Below are 13154 nucleotides of genomic sequence, written 5' to 3'. Positions count from 1 at the left end.
GGTCCACTTGGCATAACAGGAAATGGAGCTGAACCGGGCATTTGGCTCCAACCTGCCATAGGACTCGGAAAAGAGTACATATAAGGGTTAGGATACATATAAGGGCTAGGAAACGCACCTGGCATCATCTGAAAAGGCAGTTGCGTGGGTATTATCGGTTGAAATGCTGCGTTAGGTGACTGTGTCGGTGCTCTCGTTGGGCCTGGTGATTACATGGCCGCTGATGATAAGTCGGGTGAATGTCTGGGCCTCGTTGAGGGGCTGCTTTCGTCGTCTTGTAGTATTGGATTTAGAGGCCTGCGCATTTCCCTTTCGACACGTATTTGCCGCTATCTCTCCTATGGCGTCAGTAAATACGGCTTGCTATGGATCCTAAACCATGGCATGTATTCTAGAACGCACGCTAACTCCGGAACGATGATTGGTTCCCAAGTAGGTATATATTCATATCGATCTTCCCACAGTTCCATGTACTCGGACCAGTATCTCGTCCAATCCATATTCAATTGCCGAAGGTCGACTTTGTGTTGATCGTTAAACACCTCAGGATCCACGGGAATCGGTTGTCTACATCCAAACTGTCGTAGCACTCTGTCTGTCTGGTGCGGCTCCACGGTTGCGTAGTTGATCAACACGACTTTCACGTGCCAAGCTTGTGGATTTTGTAAGAACTCTTCCGAGATTACTGTCCGAATTGCCGGATCCTCGTATGGTGTCCATTGAAACTATATGAACATGATAGAAATATTAGTTATATACATAATACTAAATACTAAATACTAAATATCAATCGACTAGCGAATGTATGGAAATATCTATTTTATTTAAAACTTACTTGTGCTTCCAACCGTTGGTCCAATAGAAGCCGTATATCTTCAAGAGAGGACGGTAATAGAGCATGACTTGTCAGATGGTTCCACCTAATTAAATAAAATTTTAGCATACTTTTATTTTTAAAAATCTACATAATAATTGTAAAATCTAATATAAAATTTACCTCGTTATGAGTGGGAATGTATATGGGTGTCCACTCGTGGACGTAGAAATGGAAAGCGAAACTGTGCCCACGACTGCAGTAGTGACAGGCAACCTCCGATTTTTGCTCTCCTCGGTCGCGTCGCCCCGCACATCTCCCGATATAACGTTGCCAAGATGGCAGACCCCCAACTCAATTCACCGGCTGCTCTAAAATCAACGAGTTTCAGCAGCCATATTAGATGTACGCGGCTCCGTGACGTGTCGGGCATCAGATAACCACCAATTAATTGAAGAATGTATGCCCGAGCATATCAGATTCTTTTAATTTTGGTTGAATATTCATCCGGATCAGGGAATGTGTCACGTAACCAGCCCATCTCGATCTTACCTCCCTCTATTTTCTCCGGAATAGCGCCCAAAAGCTCGTAGCACACCGTCCCCCAATCGCTTGATTAGGCAGACCTGGTGACTGGGCTCCCGTCCACCGGCAATCCCAATTGCAGACTAAAATCTTCTAGAGTGATAGTGCACTCTCCACATGGAAGATGGAATGTGTGCGTCTCGGCCATTGCTGAAATCGTACAAATTTTTACGGTTTAAAAAAATTTTAAAAATTATTTAAAAAAAGGGAGTTAAGAGGAACTTAAGAGGAACTTAAGAGAATTTTTGAAGGAAATTGAGAGGAAATTTGAGAAATGATTAGTTTGTGAAAAAAAGGGTGGGGGTATTTATATTTTTTTTTACCGTTGGGGGGCAACGGTCAAATTTTTTACCGTTGGAGCACTGTTCACGCACGGGTCAAGTCGCGGCCATGTCAGCACACTTTGCTGACGTGGCAGCAAATCGCGTCCTAGAGGGCGCAATTTGTTGCCATGTCAGCAACTCGCGCTGACGTGGACGCGATTTCCTGGCGCGTCCCTTGACATCGCGTTGACGTGGATGCGATTTGCCGGAAAATGGACCATTCCGGTAAATAATTAAATAATGGGTCCATTTCAGTAATTTAAAAAAAAGGACTTTTTTTGGTAAAATGCCCAATATTTACAACAAAAAAAGCATAATAAATTAAATATAAATTTGTTTTATTACATATATAGGATTATAAATGTAAAAAGAAATAATACGTTAGTAAAATATGCCCTAAATTCTTATACTTTTTCGTAATTTTTAAAATTTAATCCCTTTACTCTTATTTCATGAAATATATATTTTTTATTTTTTCAAATAAAAAAAATCAAGTTAAGTCCAATTATTAATGTCACCTTAAAATTCATTTGTTAATTTCGTTGGTGTTGCATTTATAAGTTTAAAAACAATACTCACTTCATAGCCATTAACAAAAAAATAATATTGTCACGAACTTGAATTTATTTATTTTTACAAAATTAACAATTGAACTTGTAATTTTAAATTTAAAAAATAAGAAAACTAAATCTCTTGAAATTAAAGTAAAGAGACTGAATTTTGAATATACACTTAGGGCTAGTTTAACATTGTTTAAGAAGTGCTTTTAAAAAGTATTGTGGAAATGTGATTTTGAGAGATACTTTTGAAAAGTTTGGTTTAAGATTTAAATGTTTAGTATTGCTGTCAAAAAGTGCTTTTGAAAAACAAAATGTCTATTTTAGACATAGTGTTATAAAGTAATAAATATACATTTAAATAATGTTTAAATTAGATAACATTATGATATCTTAGTAAGAATATAAAAGAAATTTATTATAATTTATTGTTAATATTTTAATATATGAAATATAAAATTTAAATATTAAAAAAATTAATATTAACTATTCATAAAATTTAATTCGAATATATAAACTATATTTTAAATAATAAAATATAACCAATAAAAATTTAAAAATTTAATATTATATATTTAAAATAAATTTTAATAGGAAAATAATTACATACAAAATATAAATATTATATAAAATATATTATAAGGGTTAAAACCGTTATTTAATCTAAAAGCACTTTTGTCAATAGCAATAGCTAAAAAAAAGTGTTTTTGTTTTTAAGTTTAAAAGTACTTGTGACTTCAAAAATTATTTGTTTAGCATTACTTTTGACTTAAAAAGTGTTTTTTATCTCAAAAACACTTAAAAAAAAAAGCAACCTTAAACAAAATCTCAATGGCTTAAGAGATTAGAGTGAAATTCTTTGGAACTATTATCCATTCTTTCATGCCTATAAAAATATAGAAAGGATGAAAACTTATTATGACACATTTAACCTTTATTATACCTATGATGGGGTGTCACTAAAACAATCCCATCAATTTCTATATCAGAAGGGGATAACTGACAGTTATATAAAAGAACTTAGATTTGAGGTTAGAAAAAGGGAAAGAAAAGTCATTATTTTTAAAATAGAATAATTTGATTGATTCGATTAAATAATAAATTAATTGGGTATTGATTTGAAATAAAGAATTAAATTGGTTGATTCATAAACTAATTGAACTGATGATTATTTTTTAAATTTAAAATTTTTATTCAGTTGAATTAAATTAATTTATCGAATCAAAAATCAAAAATCTTATTAATTTAACAATCAATTTAATTCTGAAAATCGTATTTAAATAAAAAATTTAGTTACAAAATAAAAAGTGGGAACAGAAAGTTAACTTTATTTGCCGACCTGACATTTTACGTAATTATCTTATAAAAAACAGGGTTTATCCAAACAAATATTATTTATTTTTGTTTAATTTTAAGAGAATATATAATCCATTGCATTTCTTTTATGAAACATTCTGTATCTTTCTTACTTTACTTCCTTTTACGGTGCCCTCACACAAATTTTACGCCTCATTCCATTTTTTCACTTTACTTTTACACTTTCAACTTCTTCAATCAAATTTTATGATAAAGTGTTTAAAAAAGTTAAATTAATATTTTTGACAATTTAATTTTTTAAATATTAAAATTACTTAATATATTTTTTAAATATAAAAAATTATACATTGACTACTTATCACTTAATAGAGAATAAATTTAATTGTTTTTTATTTTATTTTAGACTTAATTCACAATTTAGCTCATAATGTATACCCATTTTTTCACTTCGGTATCTAAACTTTTTGTCCCAGTTTGATACTTAAAATATCAAATCCCTCTATCTTTTTGGTCTATTTTGTAACAATCGTTAAAAACATCCCTTAGACAATTTTGGCTAATGAAAAGCGCCACGTGGCATGTTTTGTCCAATGAAAAATGTCACATGAAAAATAAGTTTATTTACATAAAAAACATTAAATTTAAATTAAAAATAGAAAAATATAATATTAAATATTTAAATATAAAAAACGTAATACCCCATATCTGAGCCGATCATCGGGTCTAAGCTACAAGATGTCACATTCATTGTCGGAGCAACTGCGATCATTTATATTCAATTACATTCCATTGAACATTTCACATGATCTTTCACATGCTGTCGAAAGTCACTTTTCAATTACATTTCAATTCACATACCATTTAGTCAATTCATTTTTTTATAATCCTATTAACCAGACACGAACTTAGAATACATGGATTCGTCACCCCGAGTTGCCCGACAACAATGGTTTTCATAATCAATATCCCGATCCTATGACATGCCAATCATATCCAATGTAGTCCGAACAGCTAATAGGATAACTAATTTGCAATTTAGTTACATATTCCAAGTCATGATTCATCATTTCAACCCATCATATAACATGTTTCAAAACAATTTCATACCAATTATCATGTATCGATTAAAACATATTATTTTATATTTTATTTAACTTAGTCCGTATATCGATATTCAATCTCAATCATAGCAATTCAATTCAAATGACTATTGTCAGTTCACCTGAATATCAGAATATCATATAATGCAAAATAACATGAACAAGCCACAATTAAATTTATCCTGTATCGTAGAAATACATATCGAAAGTTTGCGTCGCTCGTCATTAACTCTCTAAATTTTTAACTGTTTCAGAAATTAGTGCATAGGCTGGCTAAATCAAGTTCCCGTGACCTCAAATCTATAAAAATGATAAGAAACTGACTAAATTCCATACCTAATTGTATGGCCAAATGCTTGGAAAACCTTAACAGCACGTTTGGTTGGCATGAATAGCAAAACTATTCCTGGATGATTCGGTGATAAGCAACTATTCGGGTTTTTTACTAAACTAGGCTAAAATTTTTTTTTTACTGAAATAGGGTGTCAGAAAAATTATTTACGAAAATAGGTTACTTTTTTCATTGGTGCCTATCTCAGAGGCGCCAATGAATAAAAAACTATTAATTTTTTTCTTTTTTTGAATAAAATATTATTTTTAAAAAAAATTAAATAAAAATACGGGTCAAAATACGGTCAACGGGTCAAAGGGAAAAATGGGTCAGGTGGCGCCTCATAGGGAGGCACCATTAAAAGTGCCTCATAAGGAGGCGCCATTAAAAGTGCCTTATAGGGAGGCGTCAATGGGTAATTTTGTATGTATATTGTAACTTTTTGTATGAATATTATAATTTTGTATGAATATTGTAATTATTTTATAATTAATTTTGTATTTATAGTTTTGGATTAGTATTTTGTATGAATAGTGTAATTTTTTGTATGAATATTGTAATTTTTTATGAATATTGTAATTATTTTATAATTAATTTTGTATTTATAGTTTTTGATTAGTATTTTGTATGAATATTGTAATTTTGTATGAATATTTTAATTTTATATGAATATTGTAATTATTTTATAATTAATTTTGTATTTATAGTTTTTGATTAGTATTTTGTATGAATATTATAATGTTGTATGAATATTGTAATTATTTTATAATTAATTTTGTATTTATAGTTTTGGATTAGTATTTTGTATGAATATTGTAATTTTGTAATTTTGTATGAATATTGTAATATTGTTTGTATGAATATTGTAATTTTGTATGGATATTGTAATATTGTTTGTATGAATATTGTAATTATTTTATAATTAATTTGTTAGTAATTTAGGATTATGTTATAAATTTTTGTGTTTGTAATTATTTAAATTTTAATTTATTAGTAATTTAGGATTAAACTATAAATTGTTGTGTTTAGTTTAGTATTTGGTGAGTTTAACATAAAAGTTTATAAAAAATTAAAAATTATTTTATTAAAAGTTTAATTATAACTGACTTTTTTAATCATATAGTTGTTGTTAACTCATTTAATTTTTATATAATGTAACTTTTATATTATGTAATTTTATTTGATTTTGTATTTATTTAACAGTATTTATTAATTTTTTGAAACAAATTTTTACATAAAATAATATCATTGGCGCCTCTCAGATAGGCACCACCATTGGCGCCTCTGAGATAGGCGCCAATACTATGTATTATACGGGTCATATACTGACCCGGGAAAATATTTAATTATATTTTATAAAAAAATTTAATATAAAATATTCATTGGCGCCTATCTAATAGGCGCCATTAAAAAAGAAAAAAAATTAATATTTTTTTATTCATTGGCGCATCTGAGATAGGCTCCAATGAAAAAAATACCCCATTTTCGTAAATAAGTTTTCTGACACCTCATTTCAGTACATAAAAATTTTTTTTAACCCATTTTAATAAAAAACCCCAGCTATTCATTAGTTTGGTTCACCAAATCCTCCAATCGACATAATTTCATTCATCTCCCATTCTGCCTCCTCCCGTAATAGCCATTCCCCACCTGATCTAAAGAATAGCAATACAGAGCCTCCACCGAATAAGAAAAAAAACATAACCTCCTATTTTTGCCCCTTACCACTCTCCCTCAGTGAACACCTCAAGCCACCACACCCCAACCCTGTCTCCTAGTTCTCGTTTAGTTATTCTCATCCCACGACCATCATCGACAGAGATCTCGACATTGTAAAAAGCTTCCCCAAAGTTGAACGAGTAAGGTTATTATTCCCCTCAATCTCAACTCCATTGTGAGAATTTCATCTCTTTGCTTCTCTACTTGTATTTCATTAGAATGGAGCTGTGAAAAAAATGAGTTTTCGAAAAAAAATTGGTCGATTGGTTGATCCGATTATTTTAGGGCAATTTAGAGCTAGAAAGCTAAGCTTGGTTTTTTCGAATTGTTAGGCATTTCTGTTTATTGTAAGGGATTTCAAGTTGCTTGACTCGATAGTAAGGGATTTCAATTTAAAGTTGGAATTTGTTGTTTGTGGTAAATGGGTTGAAGGGGTTTTGGATTTTGAGCTTTGAATCAGTTACAGAGTTTTTGAGCAAGAAAAAGAAAAAGAAAACAAAGGCGGGGGAGATGAGGAAATCATTTTACTAGTAAATTTGCCATTGCTTAGTGTTTCAACAATCTTGGCATCTGTACCAGCATTCATGATTTTCTCTTAGCAATGAAGACTCTGTATATCTATAATTAGTAGTGTGAATTGTATTGATTTCACCGATATTGATTGCTTACAAAATTGGTGGATGTTTCTTTGAGTCTCTTCTGCATGTACTTATTTTTTATCATTTTCATTTAAGATTTGCCCCCCCTAAAAAAATAATTTTGGAGATGTATTTCATATCAATAAGCTTGGACAATATTTTTAACCGAAATTATGCATCTGTATGTCAGGCTCACATGCTCAAACTTGTGATACTTTGGAGGACAAACAATTAAATTATTGATTACATCTCTATTCAATTACAACCCTATTCAATTACAGTGAACCAAACATACCCTAAGTTTTCTTCTTTTTTCTTTTCTTTGGTTACTACGACTTTTGTGAAGATGACAACATTTCATCTCTCTTCCCACCTCATTTGCTATTTGTACAATTGATTAACTTTTAATTAGTTTTAACTAACAATTTAATTAGGTTTTATTTTAATTAATTTACTATTAATTCATCATTGTCATCCACTAATACATGTTAACTTTTGGTTTATTTACCATTTTTATCATTTGGATAATTTCTATGTAGGTCCCCAAGCTTTTTTTCTAATTAAAAAATTATAGTGATTGGATTTTTACAATTTAGTCTCTAGGCCTTAACGAACCACAATTTTGGCTAAATTACTAAACTGAATTTCAATTCATCCATACACTAGCTCTGTAAATATCCCTATTTAATATTTATGTACTCGGTTTACGGAAACGAGATCCCAAAATTATATTTTCAAGCACCATAAAAAAATCGATCATTACAAAAAACACTTTTGAGTTTGACCGACCGTTGACCAATGTTGACCATCATTGACTGAACTTTGATCGGCCATGTGGTGCTATTAGAACAAATCAAGTTTCCTTTTTTAATATCATATATGTTATATTGGTTAAAATTGTAAAAAAAATCATATATATAATATAATTTTTTAAAAGTTTAAAAATGACTTTTTATAAAATTATAAAATATATAATTATAAAAATTAAAAAAAATATTATAAAATGTTATAAAATGAAATTTAAATATATATTAATTTTTTGACTTTTTAAAATTTAAAATTATATATTTTATAGTTTTATAAAAAAATATTTTAAATTTTTTTTGTTAAATTTATATATATTATATATGTTTTTTACATTTTTAATTCAACATAATATATAATATTAAAAAAATAAAAAATGACATGTGGCGTGTTCTAATAGCGCCACATGGCCGATCAACACCAGCGAACAGTCAGTCAAAGTCTAAAGTGTTTTTTTAATATTTAAATATTTAATATAATAATTTTTTTTATTTTTAATTTAAAATTAATGTTTTTATTTTAATTATATTGGCCAAAGTTGCCTAATGTAATTTTTTTAACGACAATTGTAAAATGGATAAAAAAAATAGAGAAAATTGAAATTTTAAATATCAAGAGACATTTAAGTACCAAAGTAGGATTATTATATTTTTTGTTTTTTTATTAACAAATATTTCTAATTCATTGTGCATTTGAGGATGATTCAATATTTTGGACTATAATTTAATATGCTTAACTATATTGTTATCAATATTTTGGACTGTAATTTAATATGCTTAAATAAATTGTTACCTGAAAATACCTAATTAATAATACTTACAGCATGTTTGGTTGGCATGAATAGCCATTCCATTCCTTGCCTATTCCGCGCGCTACAGTGATTACACCCCTATTACACTGTTTGGTTCACCGTTTACTATTCCACCGTTTTGCTATTACTTGTTTATTCCCTCAGCACCTGTAATAGGTATTCAGGGGTGGGGTAAGGAATTGGTATTCACCGTTTACTGATTTCTTCTCCCCAAAATTTTGAGACCAAAATATCCTACTTTCTTCTACCCAAAAAGTTTGCTCCAGATTTCATATCCCCAGATCTCATCCTTCCTTCAAAATTTCTGCCGCTACCAAAAGAACCATGACTCAATTCCCTAATTTTTCCACGAAAATTTCAAATTCTTCTCTCGCCAATACGGCGGAAGATGCCCAGGTGTCGCTGCCCGAGCCCAGGCCGCAGTCTCTGCCTCGCAAGCCGTGGCTCATCGTCAGTCTCGGTAATCTCGGTAAGAAATTCAATGGCACCCGCCACAACGTATTAATACGTCCTCGTTTTAATTTTTTTAACGAATTTAATGTTCTTTTAATGATTTTTTTGTTTCATTTTTTTACCAACAGGTGGTTTTTATGATGGTAGACGCTATAGCTAAGGCTAAAGGGATTTCTATTAACACAGTTAACTTTAAAGCTCAGATTGGAAAAGGTATTTTTTAAAAAAAGTTCAATCTTCGAATGACTTTCACTATTGTTAAATTCAAGAACTTCAATATGCTTTGATGTATTGCATGCCTGTTGAAAATATAATAGCCATGGAACTTTGCTGGAATGGGTTATTGTTTCTTCATAAATTTATCATTTAGACATGATAGAGTCCCAAATTTCTAATTCTAGACTAGTATATTGCTTTGATATTAAGTTGATTCTACTTCTTCCAATTTTGAATAACTGTATGTAGTGTATTTGAAGGGTATATTTCGTAATGGGTACTTAATTATCTATCCATACTAATATAATGTCTTTGACTGAGTTGGTCTCACTTGTTAAACAGATTGTTTTATTGTTTTATTGTTTTATGGTTTTGGTGATTGAAGGGTATATTTTGCAATTGAAACTTCTAACTGATTGTTTTATGGTTTTGGTGATGAGATGTGCTGTAAAACACTAATAATTATATATTCTTTGATGTTCATAATCTACCACTAGCCTCCCACATGTCATTAACGAACCTAAGGGAGACATTACCTGCCTGAGGCATCTTGAGAGTGTTTGTAACTTGTATGCCACTCATACCTTAAAAAGTTTTAACTGCAATTGTTTGCAACTTTATTCTTGATTTTGAATGCTTTAGATGAAGATACTGTTTTACATTGTAACATTGAAGAGTGCATTTAGATTACTCATTGGGAAAAGATCCTCCCTTCTACTACAAAAATAATGGAAGTTTCAACTACTTTGTTTAAAGGGAGTAATTTACCCTCAATTAAAATTATGGCCGAAATTTTAATGATTTTTAAGATATATAAAATTTAACTAAAAAATATCAACCTTATATTTAGTTGAAAGTGGATTAGTGACCCTTGGATAATGGAAACTAATTAGATTAAACAGTAAAACAAACAAGAGTGTATTGGATAATGGAAACTGATTAGATTAGAATCCCACCTAAGTTTATCTTTGATTTGGATGATGGCAGACAATAGCAGCTGCAATTCTTAGTGACTTCACAATTTTCATATTTTTTGAGAAACTTATTTAATACGTGGCATAAACTATCCAAAAACCTTCTATACTTCATCTTCTTCCATATTAGTTTAAGCATCAAGATTGGTATTTCCTTATGCATAAATATAATAAAACATAAGTTCTAGCCTGATAGATGGAAAATAAAAAGTAAAAGTTTATTCATTTCAATGAAAATTGTAGGTAAATTACAAATGAATTCATGTTCTAAAATTTTCTTAGGCAACTCAGAATGTCCCATTATGCAATATTTAATTTGAGATAGTTACTTTTTTCGGATTTATAGGAAATGTTCCTGTCATGCTTGCCAAACCGCAAACGTTTATGAACTCAAGTGGTGAGTCTGTAAGTGAGCTATCTCAAAGGGCCTATATAATGTTTTAGAGAGACTAAGATTCTCACCTGATTGAAATTACTATAGTTCTAATATCCATTGGATGGTTTCACTTTACATATTGAAGGTTGGGGCCATTGTATCATATTACAAGATTCCATTGAAGCAAGTTCTGGTGGTAATTTTCTTCCTTTATTATGACTTAATGATAATCTTTTCCCTCCCCCCTCCGCACTTACAGTTCCCTTTTACAGATTTTTGTGCATCCTTGATCCCAACCCACCACATGAAAAAGTTCCAGATTTGAAGCTTAGAGATTTCTATTTTGTACTTTATATAATTGTTTTTTGATTTGTTGTCTTGCATGAAGTGATCTACTACACTTTCAATGGAGAGAATATTTGCTTAAAGTGTAGGACACAAATGATTAAATTGTGTTGTTTAAGATTCGAGAATCAAGAGGTCTTAGTCTCCCAATTGACTTCCTTGAGCTAGTTTGATAAGCATGCAAGTCGTATTGTTTCTTGATGATTAACGTGTTGTTTTTTAAGGATAATTGAATTTCTCAAACACTAGTAAACTGTTTTAATTGAGAATTATTATTTTTTCTGTTTTAACTATTATTTTTCATTTATTATTCAAGTTTTAATTTAATTTTTATGGATTGATGTAATAGATTTGTTTTTCAATTTATTAAATAATGCATGTTTTAAATGCTTTAATTCATGTAAAGTTTGGATATTGACTAATTTTAATTTACCAAATTATATATTAAAAAATTGAAAATTTTGATTTAATTTTTATTCTTTTATTTTGCTTTAAGAAAAATAAATTAAAATTATTAAAATATATATTACCTAAGGAAGCTGTTTTTCTTTTTTACAAATTAAAACCCAAAATATCACTTGTTTTGCTATAAATATTAATATATATATGTGATATTTTGGATTGATGTAATAGAAAATATTGAATAAGTTTAAAATTTTACATATATAATAAGTACAATTATATCGATAAATTTAACGATTGAATTATTAAAATATTAATCCTAAAAAATACAAAAAATATAAAATTAAAATAACTTTACTTGGATGTAAATAGACCTGTCCATGAGCTTACTATGAGTATAATTTGAACCCAAATGTGGTAGTGTTGGCATTGGCATTATTTTAAATTGTATAAATTCATATAAGAAAATTTATTATCAAGAATTTTATGAAATTTTATATTATTATTAAATTATATGTAATAATTATTATTTTAAATTATACAAATTCATAAAATATAATTTATTAGTTATAATTATTTTAAATTTTATTAAATCATATATTTAAATTAAAATATATTTAATATTAATTATTTAAAATTTTATTTTATAGTATCATATATTATGATTTGAGTAAATTCATATAAGAATATTAATTATTAAGAATTTTATTAAATTATATATTTTAATTATATTATATTTAATAATAATTATGTTATTTTATATTTTACAGTATCATATATTATGGTTTGAGTAAATTCATATAAGAATATTAATTATTAAGAATTTTATTAAATTATATATTTTAATTAAAATATATTTAATAATAATTATGTTTAAATATGATTAAATTATTTATTATTGATATTAATAATATTATTAAAATTTAAATAAAATAATTTACCAAAACAAATTTCTGCTAATTATTAAGAATTTTATTAAATTATATATTTTAATTAAAATATATTAAATAATAATTATGTTTAAATATGATTAAATTATTTATTTTTGATAATAAATAATCTTATTAAAATTTAAATAACAATAACAATAATCATTTACCAAAACAAATTTATGCTAAGGGTATTCTGGTCATTTTAGTTTTCTCCATTATGCTATTACACCTCTATTACATTCAACCAAACACAGTTTTACTATTACGCCTCTATTCCATTACATTCAACCAGACAGTTGATTTGCTATTACACCTCTATTCCATTACACCTCTAATCCAATACACCTCTAATCTAATACAGCGAACCAAATGTAGTTTGGGCTATCACTTGGACACCACTTTTACTAGATCAGTTTAATGTATTAAATATACTAATATATTATTTTATTATACTTAA

General features: G+C 28.4%; 1 protein-coding gene across 2 annotated transcripts; it reads left to right on the top strand.

The window, feature by feature from the left end:
* Positions 1–9173: 9173 nt before the first annotated feature.
* LOC121217863 (peptidyl-tRNA hydrolase, chloroplastic-like) lies at positions 9174–11578 on the top strand. 2 transcript variants are annotated; one of them, XM_041094359.1, is made up of 5 exons: positions 9174–9468; positions 9581–9665; positions 10989–11039; positions 11164–11214; positions 11291–11578. In XM_041094359.1, exons 1-5 carry the CDS (start codon positions 9388–9390, stop codon positions 11341–11343), a joined length of 321 nt encoding a protein of 106 aa, XP_040950293.1. In that variant the 5' UTR covers positions 9174–9387; the 3' UTR covers positions 11344–11578. The 2 variants fall into 2 exon arrangements, with proteins under 2 accessions (XP_040950293.1, XP_040950294.1); XM_041094360.1 differs by having other exon boundaries at positions 10989–11047.
* Positions 11579–13154: the final 1576 nt, after the last annotated feature.

The sequence above is a fragment of the Gossypium hirsutum genome, chromosome D05 (genome assembly GCF_007990345.1).
Source record: "Gossypium hirsutum isolate 1008001.06 chromosome D05, Gossypium_hirsutum_v2.1, whole genome shotgun sequence".
In the NCBI taxonomy this organism is placed as follows: Eukaryota; Viridiplantae; Streptophyta; class Magnoliopsida; order Malvales; family Malvaceae; genus Gossypium; species Gossypium hirsutum.
Note: the sequence above shows the minus strand (reverse complement) of the source record. Positions and strands in the feature narration are given on the sequence as shown.